Source organism: Berghia stephanieae, chromosome 15 (genome assembly GCF_034508935.2).
Source record: "Berghia stephanieae isolate SIO BIC M18660-M18661 chromosome 15, UCSD_Bste_1.3, whole genome shotgun sequence".
Classification (NCBI taxonomy): Eukaryota; Metazoa; Mollusca; class Gastropoda; order Nudibranchia; family Aeolidiidae; genus Berghia; species Berghia stephanieae.
Window position 1 is genome coordinate 4,632,873 of NC_088374.1, and position 19,975 is coordinate 4,652,847.

Below are 19,975 nucleotides of genomic sequence, written 5' to 3' on the forward strand. Positions count from 1 at the left end.
TCCCTCCCAGTCAAGGAACTCCGGCAAGGATCAGGACAAAACTAAGTAATCTCATTCCAAGACAATGACAGGAAACAATTGGACAACAGGTATGGGGGGATAGAAGACACAGCATGTACCTCCCTGCCCACTATGGGAGGTCAGGATCCCCACCCAGAAATAATAATGAGAAATTGAATGTAAGCTTCAATTTAATATACAAAAACAGATAATACGGACGTTTTGGGTTTCCCCTTTATCAACAAAACATGATGAATGAAACACCGTCTGTCCTGCGGAAAGAAAATCAAGTCTTATCCCTCTAGTGTCTGCTCTGTCTTCACACATGGTTGCGAGGCTTGGCGACTTCCAGAGGGTGTAACCAAAACTGTAAACGGCTTAAACAGCCGATGGCTTTCCATCATTACGGGAGAGGACGACAGAGAAACAGCAAAACGTCCCGAATTCGACCTGGTAGCTACAGTGATGAGACGCAGGCTGTTTTGTTTTTTTTGTTTTTAAGGGGTTACGGCGCTTGCAACACATTTAGGTTATATCAGCGCCAGTAAAAAGGAAAAAAATGGGATAGTAAAAAGTTCTAGAATTACAATTAAAGCACCCAAGAAAAAGTAAGACAAAGGGGAACTGAGAACAAATAGGGATCAGATGTAGATTCCAAGAGCATACCACCAATGTACTTAGATTGAAATCACCTACAAGTATCATCCAGACACAAGCACAAAATCCAACAAAGAGGAACACACTCACATGCTTACATTATACATTCAAAATAACAAATATAATAATACATAACAGAGAGATGATTTACAAGGAAAAAAATATCATCTCCCAAAACAATAACTATGCATTTAACTGTTTCCCTCCGAGCTATGACTCCGGCCAGAGCCAGGACAAAACCAAGTAATCTCATTCCAAGACAAAGACAGAAAGCATGTTGGAAAACAGATATAAGGGGATAGAAAACACAGTATGTACCTCCCTGCCCGCTATGAGAGGTCAGGATCCCCACCCAGAGACGCAGGCTCCGCTTTGCGGGGCATATCTTACGCATGGACACAGATCGCCTCCTGAGTTGATCTTCTATTGCCTACTTGAAGAGCTCGACAACTCGACCAGCAGACCCTCTACTACATGGGCTGGATTCTATGTCCATTGACGAAGTTGTGACTCTAGCCAGGAACAAACGACAACTAGACCAGCAGACCCTCTACTACATGGGCTGGATTCTATGTCCATTGACGAAGTTGTGACTCTAGCCAGGAACAAACGACAACTAGACCAGCAGACACTCTACTACATGGGCTGGATTCTATGTCTATTGACGAAATTGTGACTCTAGCCAGGAACAGACGACAACTAGACCAGCAGACACTCTACTACATGGGCTGGATTCTATGTCTATTGACGAAATTGTGACTCTAGCCAGGAACAGACGACAACTAGACCAGCAGGCACTCTACTACATGGGCTGGATTCTATGTCTATTGACGAAATTGTGACTCTAGCCAGGAACAGACGACAACTAGACCAGCAGGCACTCTACTACATGGGCTGGATTCTATGTCTATTGACGAAATTGTGACTCTAGCCAGGAACAGACGACAACTAGACCAGCAGACACTCTACTACATGGGCTGGAATCTATGGCCATTGACGAAATTGTGACTCTAGCCAGGAACAGACGACAACTAGACCAGCAGACACTCCACTACATGGGCTGGATTCTATCCCCATTGACGAAATTGTGACTCTAGCCAGGAACAGACGACAACTAGACCAGCAGACACTCCACTACATGGGCTGGATTCTATGGCCATTGACGAAATTGTGACTCTAGTCAGGAACAGACGACAACTAGACCAGCAGACACTCCACTACATGGGCTGGATTCTATCCCCATTGACGAAATTGTGACTCTAGCCAGGAACAGACGACAACTAGACCAGCAGACACTCCACTACATGGGCTGGATTCTATCCCCATTGACGAAATTGTGACTCTAGCCAGGAACAGACGACAACTAGACCAGCAGGCACTCTACTACATGGGCTGGATTCTATCCCCATTGACGAAATTGTGACTCTAGCCAGGAACAGACGACAACTAGACCAGCAGGCACTCTACTACATGGGCTGGATTCTATCCCCATTGACGAAATTGTGACTCTAGCCAGGAACAGACGTGCTTGGTCCCAGTATGTGAATTCCCTGTGACCGTGACACATTTATGCTGATGTAGCATAGCACCTTATAGGTGCCGTACTAATGTACAATGCAACTCATACATACAATGAAACACTACAAATGAGAAATGGTCGTAGTTGCGTTGTTAAGATAAATAAACAAAAACATTGAATGTTTTTGTTGAATCATCTTAACAACACCACAACCCCATCTCATTCGTCTGTAGTGTTTCATACTTTGTTTTGTTGATAAAGGGGAAACCCGAAACGTCCATATTACCTGTTGTCATATATTAAATTGAAGCTCACAATCAATTTCACATTATTATTCATTTCTTCGCGCTTCGAGCAGCAACATTTACATTATATCAACATAGTGTAAATTCAATTTCCAGCACTGAAATCAATTCTGGGACACAACACTGTGTTGAGGTGATGGGGCACCAAATAAAATATATAACATTCCATTCATTGTATGTTGTAGGTATAACATTGTTATATATTATATATTATTATATATCATTTATTATATTATATATCTTTATTTCGATGAAGCCGATACAATAAGCATACACACACACACACACACACACACACACACACACACTTACACTATATAAGTATAATAAACAAAAGCCATCAAATAATAGTGCTCAACTGTTTTATAAAAGGAAATATTTATAAAATATTTCAAGCATAATTTGGATCACCTTTTACAAAATTGTTTCGAGCAGTCATCATGATGTTGTAAAAGTTGATCATAATTATACTTGAAATAAATATTTATATTTTTAGTATTTATTATTATTATTTTTATTTATTACATTATTTTTTAGTACTTCAGAGCCACAAGGCCCATGGTGATGGGAGTTTATCCCAGTTTCTGTAGCGTGAAACAGACAATAGGAATTGCTTGTTACCCTTTGGATAGGACGCTGGTCTATCGCAAAGTACTTTCCTCAAGATCTAACAGACCCAGCTACCCAACCACTGCTGGGTGGGTCAGAAAAAAATCTGGACAGCACCCCCGGGATTGATCTCAGTCCCTTTGATTGTGAAGCGAGTGCTCTACCAACTGAGCTATCCGGACCCTAACATCAGGAATGGGCTTCGCAAAAATAAAATGTTTAAATCCTGAATATTTTTTTATCGTAAAGACCAAAATAATATATGACAATATTACGTGCCAAGCTTCTCTTGTTTGTTTGTTCGTTTCTTTTTTAAGGGTTTTATGGCTATTTCAACACTTTGAGGTCATTTCAGCGCCAATGAAAAGGAAGAAAATGGGATAGTAAAAAAAAATATTCTAGGATTTACAATTGAAAGTACACGAGAAAAAGTAAGACAAAGGGGAAAAGGCTTTAACAGTCGTGACGTCACTTCCCTTGTAATGACGCATAGTAACCTAGTAACTGGTTCTAACCTATCGGAACAATGGCGGACGCCCTTATGAAATATTTTTCCGACGAGCATAAAAGCGTATCCAGAGGAGAAAAACGTTATAAACCATATATCGTGTTTTGACTTTTTACACATTCTGATCACATGACATGTGAAAATGTTCTAGCCAGCATGAAGAATAAAAAGTACCGATTTTCTTTGTTTAGAACCACGCTGCTGGTTGCTGGGCGGACGTGACATCAAACTATTGAATCCTATTGGTTCAAATAGGGAACAGCTGTAGATTCCATTAGCACACTATCATTGTGATCAGTTTGAGATCATGTCAAAGTCTCATCCAGACACAAGCACAGGATCCCACTAAGAGGAACACACTCAAATGCTCACACGATACATTCAAAGTAACAAATATTACAATACATTTTTTTTTTTAAACCACAAAAAAAAAAAAAATTGAGCTTTTATATAGCGCAATATCCACTAAACGTGCTCAAAGCGCATTACAGGGGGTCCCTGACCAACAGCAAAATGTAACAAGTAGAACGAGACATGACGCATCTTAGGTGATATTACAATTTTTTTATTCCGACACAGACAACGCTGTTAACGGCCAGGTACTCATTTTACACCTGAGTACGGTGAGAGAATATGAGTAAAGAGCCCTTTTCCAAGGACTCAACTATGCACCAAGCAAGAAGGCTCAAACCAAGTTCAATCCGATCCAAAAGCGAGTGCCGTACCACAAGACCGCATAGCGCACAAAACAGAGAGATGATTTACAAGGGGAAAAAAATATCATCTCTCTCGTCTTTTCATTTTTTTTTTTATTGATACAAAGCTGCTGGAAGCTGTGGACTGTAAAGAGTCTTGGACAAAAAATATATACAACATCCTGTAAAAGGACCAAACAAAAACACCGAACATGGAATGTTTTGGGCTCAAAACCCGTCTTCAGCTAATAACAAAATCATCTTATACATTTTTTTTTGCTTTGTTGATAGATTTGTCTTTTGTTTTCTTTGCTAAAACAAACAAACCCAAACAAACTAATAATCTGCTATAAATATAAACCTTCCATTCAACTGCCTCCCTGTCAGCTAAGGATCCCAACCAGGGCTAATAATATTTTTTTTTAAAAACCCTGAGCAATGAAAATCCTGAACAAAGACGAGAGCGACCTGGAATGGGGGAAACAAAAACCGGATATGGGGGAATATAGAAGACATAGATATAATATAGTGACCTGTCCATCCGGATATGGGGGAATATAGAAGACATAGATATAATATAGTGACCTGTCCATCCGGATATGGGGGAATATAGAAGACATAGATATAATATAGTGACCTGTCCATCCGGATATGGGGGAATATAGAAGACATAGATATAATATAGTGACCTGTCCATCCTCCTTGTTTTTTGTTTTTAAGGGTTTTACAGCACTTGCAACACATTAAGGTTATATCAGCGCCAGTAAAAAGGAAAAAAATGGGATAGTAAAAAGTTCTAGAATTACAATTAAAGCACCCAAGAAATAGTAAGACATAGGGGAACTGGGAACAAATAGGGATCAGATGTAGATTCCAAGAGCATACCACCAATGCACTTAGTTTGAGATCACCTATAAGTCTCATCCAGACATAAGCACAAAATCCAACAAAGAGGAATACACTCAAATGCTTGCATTCTACATTAAAAATACAAATATAACAACACAAAACAGAGAGATGATTTACAAGGAAAAAAATATCATCTCCAAAACAATATGCATTTGACTCTTTCCCTCCCAGTCAAGCACTACGGCCAGGGTCAGGACAAAACCGAGCAATCTCACACCAAGACAAATACAGAAAGCAAGTTGGAGAACAGATATAATGGGATAGAAGACACGGTAAGTACCTCGCTGCCCACTGTGGAGGTAGGGAACCCCACCCAGGTCCATCCTCCTTGAAAGGTCAAAAGACCCCGCCCACTCGTCTGTTTTTTTTTTTTTTTTGTTTGTTTGTTTTTAAAGAGTTTTACGGCACTTGCAACACATTTAGTCTGTCAATTCAGCGCCAGAAAAAAATAAATAAAATGGGATAGTAAAAAAGTTCTAGGATTACAATTAAAGCACCCACGAAAAAGGAAGACAAAGGGGGATTAGTTCAAATAGGGAGCAGATGTAGATTCCAAGAGCACACTAGCAGTTGTACTTAGTTTGAGATCACCGAAATGTCTCATCCTAACACAAGCACAGGTTGCTAACTAAGAGGAACACACTGAAATGTCTCATCCTAACACAAGCACAGGTTTCTAACTAAGAGGAACACACTCAGTGTTCACAAATCATATGTAAATCTAAAATAATACAATGCATAACAGAGATATGATTTATAAGATAAAAAAAAATATCTCCCGAATCCCTAACTAAACATTTGACTGTTTCCCTTCCAGCAAGCAAGGGTATCCGGCCATGGGCCAGGACAAAACCAAGTAATCTCATTCCAAGACAAAGGCAGAAAGCATGTTGGAAAACAGATATAAGGGGATAGAAGACACAGCAAGTACCTCCCTGCCCACTATGGGAGGTCAGGAACCCCACCCAACCCCCGTGGTCTACCTATTATGCATCAAAACCTAAATAAATAATAATAAATTGAGCTTTTATATAGCGCAATATCCACTAAAATGTGCTCAAAGCGCTTTACAATGGGTCCCTGGTCAACAGCAACAATTAACATGTAGGACGGGACGTGCCGCCTGTTAGGCGATATTACAATTTTTCGGACGAAGACAACGCTGTTAACGACCAGGTACTCATTTTACACCTGAGTACGGTGAGAGAATGTGAGTAAAGAGTCTTTTCCAAGGACTCAACTATGCGCCGAGCGCGAGGCTTGAACCCAGGACCTTCCGATCCGAAAGCGAGTGTCATACCACTAGACCACATAGCCTAGCATCTCCATAGAAATAAATTACATTTTCAAATTACAACTTGTATTATTAATCTAAATTACATTTCAAATTACAACTTGTATTATTAATCTAAATTACATTTCAAATTACAACTTGCATTCTTAATCTAAATTACATTTCAAATTACAACTTGCATTCTTAATCTAAATTACATTCCAAATTACAACTTGCATTCTTAATCTAAATTACATTTTCAAATTACAACTTGCATTCTTAATCTAAATTACATTTCAAGTTAAAACTTGCATTCTTAATCTAAATTACATTTCAAATTACAACTTGTTTTCTTAATCTCCACCCCTGGCAGGGGAACAAAAGTGGTTGTCATCTGATACAGATTGGGTAGTAAGGACGTTTCGGCAAAGGTCCTTCATTAGAAAATTGTGTTGTGTCACAAAGGCACAATCATAATAAATATATAACAGTTGAACCAAATTCAGTGAAACAAATAGACAGAACAGCATCTGGTGCACGTGGTTTTTTACCAAGCACCCACTTCCCAACACATTCACACTCCAATCACCCAACACACCCACACTCCAATCACCCACTTCCCAACACACCCACACTCCAATCACCCATATCCCAACACACCCACACTCCAATCACCCAACACACCCACACTCCAATCACCCAACACACCCACACTCCAATCACCCAACACATCCACACTCCAATCACCCAACACACCCACACTCCAATCACCCACTTCCCAACACACCCACACTCCAATCACCCAATTCCCAACACACCCAATTCCCAACACAATCACGCGTACACACACACTCCAACACTCACACTCCCTCATACAACCCATCAGGTACATATTCTTACCACATATTCTCACACTTCCACACACTCTACACACGCCGACATCCACACGCCCCACACAACTACTTTGGAACATGCTATTTTCATTTCCAAGCCATGGCACATAACTGCACATACGCACACACATCCCCACACTCAAGTCACAACAAACAAATCCACATACACAACACACAATCCCACACATTCAGACATGCCTACCCACGAGTAGCCACAGGAACCTACACAAACCACACACACACACACACACATACACACACACACATACTTGTATGGCATGACTTGTCAGGACCATAATTTCACACATGACTTGTGGGTACCTCTATTTCCAGTGGGTTTAGGAAACATACAATACGTTGTATTGGTGGACAAAACAGCCGTCTATGATGGCAGGTGTCGTTTTTTAGAATACGTCAAATAACAAAGGTTTGACTAGAGTATGTTTGGGCCTCACTTTACACCATCATTGTAGGGACATTGTGTAGTCATTGTGAGGACTTGATGAGACAGGGCATTACTAGTGGGGACTCACTTGGTGTGTAAACTGTGCACATTTATTGCAAGGACCTGTGTAAACTGTGGCCATTACTTGCAGGGACCTTTGATGTGTCTACAGTAGACATTACTTCTAAGGACCTTTGAGAGTTTAAACTGTGGCCATTACTTGCAGGGACCTTTGATGTGTGTCTACAGTAGACATTACTTCTAGGGACCTTTGGGAGTTTAAAATGTGGCCATTACTAGCAGGAACCTTTGATGTGTGTCTACAGTAGACATTACTTCTAAGGACCTTGAGAATTAGATGCCCATCTATACGGAAAAGAATGTAAAAACAAAAGAAGAAATAGGACATTAAGATAGATCGGGATACTCCAAACAAAAATGTTCCTAACCTTAGGCTGTACCCGACTTGCATTACTATTGGCATATCATTTTTCTAGTCACTATGTCTGTATCAGAATGAAATGCAACCAAACATTCACTGCTCAGTAGATGATATCAGAACAATTCTGTCTTCATGAGGCTTTGAAATGATGACACTACAGGCCAGGTATCTACCAACTAAACTACCATATGGATCCTGATGTCAGATAACAATCTATCTTGTACACATTCGAATCATGTAGAACTGACCAAGTGAAAGTTCTCCCTCAATGCCAAGGGTAGGGTTCTGAACATTGACATATAATCATAAGGAGTATAAAGGGTGTTCAGTGGAATCCAGTCAAATCATCAAGACGGAAAAAATATGTTGATTTTAAATGAGGTTTGTTTATTCATAATCATAGCCAAATAATAATGCCAAATAATGATTAATAAAGATTTGAAGTTGATTCTGGGGAAATTTTAAAATTATCTTATTAAATACAGTGGAAACTCCCAATAACGACATTCTCTGGATAACGACACAAATCTCTAGTCCCTAATCTTATACTTAAATTATGTTCGTAGTGAAAATAAAAACTCTGGATAGCGACATACTCCCAATAAAGACATAATCTTCCAGTCCCAAGCGATGTCGTTATTGGGAGTTTCCACTGTATATACCATGATAATTATCAGAAAAGAGTGAAAAGAGCCATACTATAACTGAGGGAAATATTGAATTCCAATCTTAATTAATTTCAAACGAAAGTCCTATGAGAGCAGGAAGACTCAAAAATTAGTAAGAGTATACATCTTGCTCTCTGAGGTGTAAGAAGGGATGACAAAAATTACTTTTTGCATTATTGATGGGATGCTGCTAGTCTATGCCACATAACTTTTCTGGACGTGTCTTAGTATTCAACGATGGTACCCATTTTTTTCTGGATAGAGAGGGCAGAAACAAAGACAGCTCTCATTGAAGCTAAATTCGGGTCCTAATGAATAGACAGTGCTCTACCGTTTGAGATGCTCGAACCCATATAACGAAAATACAACAAGAAATAGTCCATTCTTGACGATAAAGAAGCATAAACAATTTTTATACATAATGATGATATATGTGGCGGAAAAAACAAAACTTAATAAACTAACAGTGGTTTGAATTGTGTGTTCAAGAGCGCAAGCAAAAACATCTGAGGTGAGACCCTGAAAACCAAAGGAACAGATAGGTAATTTGCTAGCGCACCAGGGCGTATTTTTACAAACACATTAATCATTATTAAACAATTGGTAAAATTGACTCCATTTTAGCAAGTCAATGCATCTAATGTTTTATTGAATAAAATGGTATGCCAGAACGGGGAATGAAAATGTGACTTCTCAATAGTTTGATTAAGCCTAGATCTTAACTCGTCTAATAAGCAAAGATAATGACGTGGAAAAAGATAGAATCACAAAACATCACTTTATACAAGTTAACAAATGTCAAAATAGGAATGTTGGTCTAATTAACAGAAATGATTTTGATAACTATTCTGCAAATTGTTTTGGTTTAAGGACTATTTGGCTAAAATCACTTTCAGTTCATTGATACGAGTATAACGAGACAAAATAAAAAGTAATTTTGAATACTTTTGTGTTCATCTGGTTTTGACATTTTCCACAATATAATGGTCAGAGATAACATTATTATCATCAACAACAAATTGTCCTGTAATTGGACATATTATTATCAGTATCATTATTGAAAAAAAAATATGTTCATGTTTTCATATTGATTTTAAGTTGATGTCAAAAACAACATAGTATTGAAATTTTTATAAAGAGAGAGAGAGCGAGAAAGAAAAGAGAACGAGAGAGAGAGGAGGTCGGAGGAAAAAGTACTGATCACAAATTGCATAAGGTACCAATTAATTGAATTAACAACAAATGTCTGTACATCAAGGCGACAACAAGATAATGCTTAGTTTATGTACTACCGTACATACAATAACATAGGGAACAAATTTCTATACAAATTTCTTTTTTCTAGTTTGAACATTTTTTATGTAATATTTGATTTGTCTCCAGGGTCTGTTTGCTAAGATTGGAGAATTTCTCATAGCATTTTCAATGTTTGCTTTGCCAGGCAATCTTTCTAAAAAGAAAAAATTCCCTAATTCCTTTTCAACAGCTTTTCTTTCTTCCTCAGACCACCCTTTCCTTTCTTTATTCACTACTCTGTTTGTGATTTTCTTTGATTTATGAGATTCTCTAACAGTATCAGCCTCCTGACAGTTTTCAGTGTATGGCATTATCGTCGTACTATCAGGGGTCATGCTGCTACATCCTGTGTCACCGCCTTGAACGCAGTCGTCAAGGTCATCCTCATCAGCACTTAATTCCTCTCCATCAATTGCTTCGTCTTCAGCAAATTCCAGCTCGTCTAGATTCTTTCCCTTACACTTGTCAATTTTTCCTTTCTCCAGTTGCAAGAGAATCTTACTAACTTTAGCAAGTTGCATCGTGTCCTCTGGAAGACGATAGTATTCTTTATGAACAGACTTGTCATGCCCCATGAAGGCAGCCAATGCTTCCAGTTCATTCTCCTTCAAATCAAGCAGCTGACATATTGTTCCAATATGTTTTCTAAGTGCTGTAGATGTCAATAAGTCTGGCTGATCTGCTCCACATGCAGTGGCAAATTTCCTGAGAACATCTGAAGTTCTAAGTACATTTTCACCTTCACCGATAGCACCAAAAACATATGGGTTATTGTTAGCAAGCCCACTGGATTGTCTGAAATCGAGGAGCAAGTCAATACTATCCTTGTGAGATTTGGGTAGAAGAACTGGCACTCGTCTCCCTCGCTTTCCTCTAATTTCTACCCTTTCGAGTTGTTTGGCTAAGTTTCTTTCAAACTTACTCAAACTCTGCAGGATTTCCCCTTGTAGAGATTTTCCTGAAGCCAATCCATTCTGATAGTTTTCAATTTTCATTCTCTGCATCTCACCGCCTCTTCGTCTGTTAAAAAGAACCACCTGTGCTAGAGCAATCTCAGCTAAATTTCTCCACGTATTTGGGTTTGGGTGTTCACGCAATTGTGTTATTGCATCTGTTAACTTGGATTTAATGAAACAATATAAAAGCTGCACATCTTTTGCTAAAGGTAGTCTTCTTGCTGTGTTAAATCTTCTTTTGTGAAGAGTGTGCAGAGCTCTCGATGATATTTGATGTGACCAGTCAGAAGAATAAAGTTTGGTAAATGCTTCAGCCTGTTTCTCTAATAGAGTATCTCCTGATTGCAAAGCCTCTGATTTCAAAATGTCTGCACAGGCTTTTAAGGAATGGCCTAACTTTAAAGCAAGTGAAGGTATTTCATAAATTCCAGTGATGCAATTGTACTTTGCTAAAACTTTGACAACTTTGACAACAGTTGAAAATAACAGGGGTCAATGCACTGTGTAATATTTTCAATTTCACATTCGTTTTTCATTTCATTCAAAAACGGCCAATTTCTCTCATTTTTTGTTTATGTACTGGTATTGATGTGGCTGGTCTAAAAATTTAGAAAAAAGATTTTTCCCATACTGCAAAATGACACTGTCATGGCGACAAAGGAGGGAGATCCTATCGGAACTCATTGTGTTTAAAATCTTTTCTTCAAAATCACTATTATCGTCTTCCTGTTTACTTGAAAGTAAAAGAAAATTTGTATTTTTCTTTGAGCTTTTGGTTTCATTATTGAAGGCAGCACATTTTTTCTTGTGACGCCATAAATCCTTCCTTAGAAAAAGTCCAAAACATTTTTCACAGGTTGTAAAAGCCTCTAAGTTGTCAGTTATTGGTTGCCTTCTAGCCGGAATCAAAAAACCTTTTTTTGCATCTATCACTGTTTTGTTGTGTTTAAAATCCCCACGATGAAGCAATAACTGCAATTCCCTCTTTCTGTCCTTGGTACCTACTTTATGGGCTAAAGCTTTTGCCACTTCAATTTCCCCACTATGTACACTTTCTAAATGCCTAGCCATTTTAGCATAAAGTCTACCACAATACAAACAAGAATGTCGTTTGTCCCATTTTCTTTTACCCCCCGATCCTCCTGGCACCATTTTCTGCACAGTCATGTCATCTGCTTTCTGTGGAAGGTCAGCCTCCTGATCATCGAGCTGTGGGAGAGGGATGATGACAGACTCGCTACCACTTTCTACCTCACTCTCTGCAACACAAACTAGACTTGCAGTTGTAGGACTTCTTTGGTGTTCATTGGGGTCTGAAAATGCAAAAATAAAAAACATGACTTCACTTGCTGTTGTGCAATTCAAAGTACTTATGCATACCATGTAGACCCCAAGTGTGTCGCAATAGCCGAGCGGATAAGCCATTGCACTGTGATATGGGAGATATGGGTTCGAGTCCCACTTTTGGCACTGCAATTGAACCTTGGGAGAGGTTATTTGCACACACTGCCGCTGCTCTTACAACGACATATGGTTCACGGAAAACCAAAAAATCATTTCCCCTTCTCGGGGTGAAATATTTCACCAAAAAAAAGTGCTGTCTCAATTTTGTAGGTTAACATGACTGGTTACAACTGACTCATTTGGATAGAATAGTAGACTATCTCAAGGCATTAAAAAAAAATCATTCTTCTCTTCATAAAACAATTTGGTAATAACCATGCAATACAACTAATGCTCAAGGCCATACATCTGTGTGACATGTGGGATTGCACCAGTGTTGTCACAGTATAAAATGAGTTACAAACAGGTTTCAAGGGATCAAAGTACGTACTATTATGGGTAAATTAGAGTATATTCCTGCTTATTGTATTTGGATTTTAAATCTAAAGCATCACAGGTTCTTATTTACCTTTGTCATCAGCATCCTCAGGATCGCTGTCTGTTTTGCAGCTAGAAGAACTCTCTCCTGAGCTTTCAGGGACATATTCGTCTTCACTGTCCATTTCTGAAATAAGATTGTAAGAGGGAATGATGCTTGCTTGTATCTTCAAAACAGTTTGTTGGGTTTAATTTTCAGGTTTTTAAGACATTTTTAACACAAAAAAGATATCAATTATCTAACATAATGTACAAGATTCTTCTAACTCAATACAGTGGGCACCGGATTCAACGAGGTCGCATTCAACGAGAAGTCGGATTCAACGAGGGATTCAGAAATCCCCGATTCCCGGCCCTATATTTTCTTAGTAAATAAAAACGCATCCAACGAGCATCCTAGCTCCTAAAGTCGCATTCAACGAGGTCATTTAGGCCAGACCATTGGCTTCAGGCCAGAGCAATGCTACCCACAGAGTGGCACAACTTTCATTTGAACGTCACTGTTTGCTTGCCTCCACAAAACGAACGTCTCATGTTGTCCAATGTGTAGTGCGTGGTTTACAGTAGTACGATGCTACTCAGCCGTGTGTCGTGTAGAATTTTATCTGGTAGGTATTCCTATGTGTAAGGCAAGAGGTGAGTCGGTCATAGACAACATGTAGTCCCTCTATGGAGTGGGTTGGTAGAAATTGTGAGGCGAGGAGAGGATGGGTAGGTGTATTTACTTCGATGAATGAGGAGATGCTGGCAGCAGACATGTGACGTGTAGTGCCATGGTTAGGTCATGCGCAGCTAAGATTTCATCACACAGACTTAGTGTTAATTGTGATGGTCTCAGTTTTGTATGAATAAAGGACAAGGGCTAATCTTATTAATAAAATACATGCATTGAAATGCAAAAATTTTTTTTTTTAAAATATGTAAATAAATAAAATTTTAAAATGAAAAGAAACAACCCCAGAAGAATCCCGGTGCCGTAATGTGCTCGTCAAGGAAGCTAAATCATAAATCTAACTTTTTCATACTGATTCATTATTTATATTCCTTGTTTAGGACAAAGTCGCATTCAACAAGAGGTCGCATTCAACGAGGTCAGGGCCCTGTCCCAAAGACCTCGTTGAATGCGACTTCCACTGTAAACAAATTGATACTCAAATTTGTGATATTTTAGTTAATTGTCCAATGCGTCATTCACTATTCCCCAAACAGCAACATTTTTAAAACGGAACATGATGTATCGCATATTTCTTCTGAAGACAGAATTAATTCGGCATTGTATTTGTATCTTTTCTATTTCACTAAAAACACCTCATCACAGGTTATTTACCTTTGTCATCAGTATCCTCTGGATCGCTGTCTGTTTTGCAGCTAGAAGCACTCTCTCTTGGGCCTTCGGGGACATATTCGTCTTCACTGTCCTTTTCTGAAATGACCATGAAAAGTATATATCAAAACATGTGTGCAAAATTGAAATGAAGTTTCTCTTTACTCCAGAGAAGCAAACATCAGATATATTGTAGATGTAATTCTCTAACCATATAGTCTGGTTATGTCTTTGAAAACTAACTTGGTTAGAGAATTAAATCAAGGAGATGAAAGTACAATAATCAAAACTCTTTTCTATAACTGACCCCCACCATCTTCATTTATGTTACAGACTAAATGAAAGAGCAATGCCATCATTCTAAACTCAATATTGTGAGAGGCAGAGGAAGAGAGAGAGAAAGAGAAAAAGAGAGAGATAAAAAGATTATTTCATTTCAAAATGCAGTATCTAAAAGAAAGGATATGATTTCTATGATAAGATTATCAACAATAATTTTTCATCTTTGTTGCAGAGCACTGCTGGTTGTTTGGCCTGGCAGTGAACTTTCTCATTAATGAGGGGAAAATAAGATATTTTTGGCTCACTCTATGACAACCCAGCTGGATTGTCCAAAGTTAATTAAGAACCGATGGAAAGTTGTTAGTGATAGACTATATGAAATGTAATAGTAATACACATTATTAGAAACCAAAATGAGCTACTATTAGGCCTGTAATGACTTACTTTCTTTTTCTTATCTTTAATGTGAGTAAACAGGCATTCAAATACGTAACTCCTTAAAGGACTTCATGCCAATAAGACCAGAGCCTAACCCTGTAGCTCGGAGCTGACTAGTAGCAATTTCTTGTTACGCTTTGGATAGGACACTGGTCTTTTGAAAAGTACTTTACACCCATTTCCAATAGGTCTAATGATATCCAGCTACCCACTTTCTGCTGGATAGGTAGGGGGATTGGAAAAAATTCTAATGTCTTTTTTGCCTGAACCTGGAATCAAACCCGGGATATCTGTGTGATAGGCCACAACTCTATCAACTGATCTCAAGGGACCCTCAATTGAGCATTTGAATGCCATGTCAAAGTTGACAAGCATTCAAGAGGTAATAATATTCCTTTTGGTTTGAGTGGTTAGAAAAGCAAAATGAAAATGATAAAATCAAACTTACTGCAATTACTGCCTATTTCTTCAGGAATTTGTCCACCACGACGAGGAGGCCTTAAGTTCGCACATCTCTGATTCTGGAACAGAAAATATATTAGAATAGAGGATTAGAAGTAGACTTATGCAGCTATATATATGTGCATTCCAATCTGGCATCTCTCAAATGGCTCTACCCAGACTGACAGTCAACCAAAAAAAAAAGGTACATTGTTACACAAACATAATACTATCATCTGCATTTTTTGCTAAATAGGAGCCTAAAATTTGCCAAAAATAACGTCAAAATGTGCCAAAAGTGCCAAAATTTGCCAAAAAATTGCGGGGCAGAGTTAGACGTGATATGATATTTAACCCCTAAACTCCCCATAATCCTTGAAAAAATGTATGAAAATTAAATGGTTTCCAATTTTTTCCAACTTTACTTTTAGATAAAATGGTGTTTCAAATGAAATCTATTGCCCGTTATATCCTGACAAATAATATCATTAATTCCAGCTAAAAGTGAAAAAGAAATCACAAGAAAACGTTTTTTCAGAAGAAAAAAAATGTCAAAAATCGGAAAATTTGCCAAACTTTGCCAATTTTGTGAAATTTGCGGAAGGGCCCGGAATTTGCGGCCGCAAAATATGCAGATGACAGATAATAGCATTAAACTATGAGCATACTTAAGAACGACAACTCAGAGCAAAAAAGGATCTTGTTTTAAACTAAAGCATAAACCTAGCCGAGTCATCTCAGCCAATTAGAAAAGGCTTCGGTCATAATACATATTCCATGAATCAAACAAAGCAGGTCTTTGAATAGATAATTATTAATTAATCAATGACTAGAAAACTATGTAACCTTCATATCATTAACAATGTAGTTACCTCAGTCTTGTCTTTTGCTTTCTTTATCATCCCAGAATCGGAAAGTAAAGAAAAAACTTCATTTGCAGTTTTCAACGGTTTCTGAAAAAAAGAAACAATACAAATACATAAACTTTTATCAAAGAAAAAAAAATGTAGTGAGTGGTTGACTTTAGCCATGTAAAAAACATTTATTATACTCCAATTTGGAGGCTTGCATTTTAAAAACTCATCCCTCGTCAATTACAACAGTGGCAATTACAAATAAGTAAACCAACTAAGTAACCAGAAGAAATTAAAAACACATAGATCAGCAGATGAATCATAAATGATTCAAAGTCTACGTAGCCAAGAACTGTCAGTGTCTTAGTCTTAGTGTAGGCTACCCAGCCTACTGCAGACTGCATAGGAATTGTTAATTTTTTTTTCTTTTGATATTAGGGTTTGCAACAAGTAAAGGCATGTTTTAGAAGGTACTTTGATACCTGCATGACTCAAAAATGGGCACCTGAAATAGGGCCTGTGGCTGTGACCTTATTTTTTATTTTTTGATAGCTTCTTCTTTCTTTCTTATTTATAAATATGGATTTTCACGATGTTTGTGTCACATGCAGCTAGGCTTAGAAACTTGACAGGCCAGTCAGCGCCGATCACAAGTCTGACGTCATGGGGGATTTCCTTGGCTGCTGGAAATGTCAAGTTCGCGACCAGCGTGTCCAAGATTTCGAGCGTGTCCTTTCAGACTGGGGATTTCATTCGGCATCGTGTGTAGTTTTGTGTGTGTGTGTGCATGACTTTTTTCGTTTTCTTTTCAAAACGGGGCCTGATAGATATGGATGCCAAGTTGGATTATTGAAACCCAAAGTTCCCGTATTTTTTTTGTTTGTCGCCTCTTGCTTTTCGTTTTATACTAGGAGTTTGTGTATACTTCTTCACCTGAGTCGCACCGCAACTATTATTTTATACAGCTGCCATTTTTGGAATTTTCATTAAAAGGCAGCAGTTGTGACGCTTAGTTGCGACTGAATCGTATCGTTCTTGCGGCTGTTTTCAAAACTGCTTTTTCACACCATTTCATAAAGAAGCAGGAGTGAGTCGCAACACAACTATTACTTTTTATACAGCTGCCATTTTTGGAATTTTCAATAAAAGCGCAGCAGTTGTGATTTTTTTTGACAACGGCTTCCTTTTACGGCTTTAATTTCACATAACCGCATCTGACTATAGTCATTCTCCCGACACGCTTTTTTTTTGCTGTATATGAAAATAGTAAAAATAGCAGCTATAAAAGGAGAGATTGTTGCGATCCGATGGCGTAATTGTAAAGCAACTCCTGCTTTATTGGGAAATGGTGTGAAAAAAGCAGCTTTGAAAACAACTGCAGGAACGATGTGACTCACTCGCGACTAAGTATCATAACTGCTGCGCTTTTATTGAAAATTCAAAAAATGGCAGCTGTGTGCAAGTAATTGTTGCGGTGCGATTCACTCCTGCTTTTTAGTGAAATGGTGTGGAAAAAATCAGCGTTGAAAACAGCCGCAAAAACGATATGACTGTCGCAACTAAGCATCACAACTACTGCCTTTTTAGTGAAAATTCCAAAAATGGCAGCTGTATAAAAATTATAGTTGCGATGCAACTCATGTGCTATTTAACGGCTTAGTCGTATCACAACTGCTACTCTTTATGTGAAAATGGCGCAAACAGCAGCTATAAAAAGCAGCATTTGCGATGCTACCTGGGCACGCCTTCGCATCGCGAAATGGATCTTCTCTAAAATCGCTGTCAACCCCCGCATCCCCCCCCCCCCCCTCAAATCACCAAGTTTTCATCATTTGACAATGAAATTGCGAAAATTGCAACACAAGAGTGATATTAAATCCGACCAAATTAATTGTGCGTGAAGATTTTTTTTTACATATCAGAATTGTGAAACTTGGCATTAAAATCGCCAATTTGTCCTATATGGCAGGAAACCATTACATGTCATTACACACGTCATTAGTCATTACCATAGCACACATAGGTTTCGCTAAGGTCATTACACTACACATCTCACTCAACTGCCTTCATGTGCCACGAGTGAGAGGCGCCGGGTGAATGGGGTACCCCATAATATGTCTGTGAATTAGCATTGCCTCTGTCGGTGGGGATTCCATGGCATCCCATGACGTCACACAGAAATTAAGCAGCCAATCAGCAACGATCAAATATTGCGATCAGCGCTGATTGGCCTGTCAAGTTTCTACGCCTAGCTGCATGTGTTTGTGTCATTGTATTTAGTTTGCAATCAGTAGTCCATTGGTGTATGTTTTGTATAAATTGTAAGTGATTGAATAATAGCATTGAGGATGAAACAGGAATATTTCAATTGATAACTGAGGTCAATTATAAAGCTTGTCCCTTTTTATTAATTATTAACATCATGACACTAAACTTAAAAATCTTATTCGATGATGTATCATAAATGTCATGTCCCAATTTCATCCGGCATCAGAAATCAGACCATCCCTGCAGCAAGCATGCATACCCCTGACGCCATTCATTCTTTCCTATATTTCATTACAATGTGACGGAAATAGATAAAAGTGGAGAATGCACACGATTTTTTTAGTGATACTGAAACTGATATTGATGTTAATGTAAATCGAATTTCGAGAAATTTAAGATAGGTACCAGATTTTGTTTTTGTACTAACTTTATTTCTACAGCATGGAATTTAAGTGGTATCACTGTTCTTGTGTTGCAATACCTTTCCAATGACGTATGTCTTGGTCTTGATTAATTTTGAATTATTTTTTTTTGTCAAGTTCAAAGTCCGGTAGCACTGCTCACTGCACTGATGTGGGGAGAGAAATATCGACCCAAGAACATCGTGAATTGACTGGGAACCGCAAAACTGCGATATTACTATTACCTGAATTTAAACTCTAAAAATAATAATAAGAGAAGGCAGCCCTCATTGCTAAGAATTTAACGCGGAAATCTTAACAATCGCCGATGCCGATAGCATAGCCATAGCGCAGAGCTCTAACTCTAGGCTGATGAAGTCGTAATTTAGTGATTTGTTTAGTTAGATTGGTAAGAGTAAGAATCCAAAAAATAATTTTAAGAGATCCGATCCCGAACAATTAAAACTAGACTTGCTTTTTATCCATATCAATAACTAATTAAAAGTGGGAAAAAAATATTTCTTACCCCTTTTTTACGTTGAAAAGTCCACATCTTCGCCTGTCAGTACAGTGTCAGCCGAGCGCAGCCATTGCAGACAAAAACTTCCGGTTGGCGTCTACCGTTTCAAACTCTTTTTCAGAAGAGCGGTACAAGACGCACACCAACGCAATTCAATATTTTCACACACCGTAAATTGTGTAAAATCCACACACACGTTTCAAGTAAAACGTCATTATGGGGACTTCGATGAAATTTGGTGAAATGGTTCAGGGCGTCAAAATGATGGTTTTAAACCAATACCATTATGGGGACCCGAGTGTAAGGCCCCACAATGACAAGGGGTCCTCAGAACGTTGGTGTGTAACCAGGTATTGGTCCCCATAAGTAATGCCATACAAGAACACACACC

At 38.4% G+C, this 19,975-nt stretch overlaps 2 protein-coding genes across 2 annotated transcripts; both read right to left on the reverse strand.

The window, feature by feature from the left end:
* Positions 1-8,621: 8,621 nt before the first annotated feature.
* Positions 8,622-11,661, reverse strand: LOC144960538 (uncharacterized; the record flags this gene model as incomplete). Its single annotated transcript, XM_078893730.1, has 1 exon — positions 8,622-11,661. A coding segment is annotated over one exon (1,416 nt), but the record flags the coding sequence as incomplete, so codon positions are not given.
* Positions 11,662-11,736: 75 nt separating this feature from the next.
* Positions 11,737-19,968, reverse strand: LOC144960745 (uncharacterized). The gene is made up of 6 exons (XM_078894038.1): positions 19,591-19,968; positions 16,414-16,494; positions 15,549-15,621; positions 14,384-14,479; positions 13,088-13,183; positions 11,737-12,488 (listed from the first exon to the last, which is right to left on the reverse strand). The coding sequence occupies exons 1-6, from the start codon at positions 19,615-19,617 to the stop codon at positions 11,737-11,739; spliced, it is 1,125 nt and encodes a 374-aa protein (XP_078750164.1). The 5' UTR covers positions 19,618-19,968.
* Positions 19,969-19,975: the final 7 nt, after the last annotated feature.

Coding starts and splice junctions, on each gene's coding strand:
- LOC144960745 (XM_078894038.1), bottom strand. CDS start 19,617: ATGTGGACTTTTCAACGTAAAAAAGGG. Junction 14,480..15,548: donor AGAAATAGGCAGTAATTGCA/GTAAGTTTGATT, acceptor TGGTCATTTCAG/AAAAGGACAGTGAAGACGAA. Junction 12,489..13,087: donor TGAGGATGCTGATGACAAAG/GTAAATAAGAAC, acceptor TTGCATTTTCAG/ACCCCAATGAACACCAAAGA.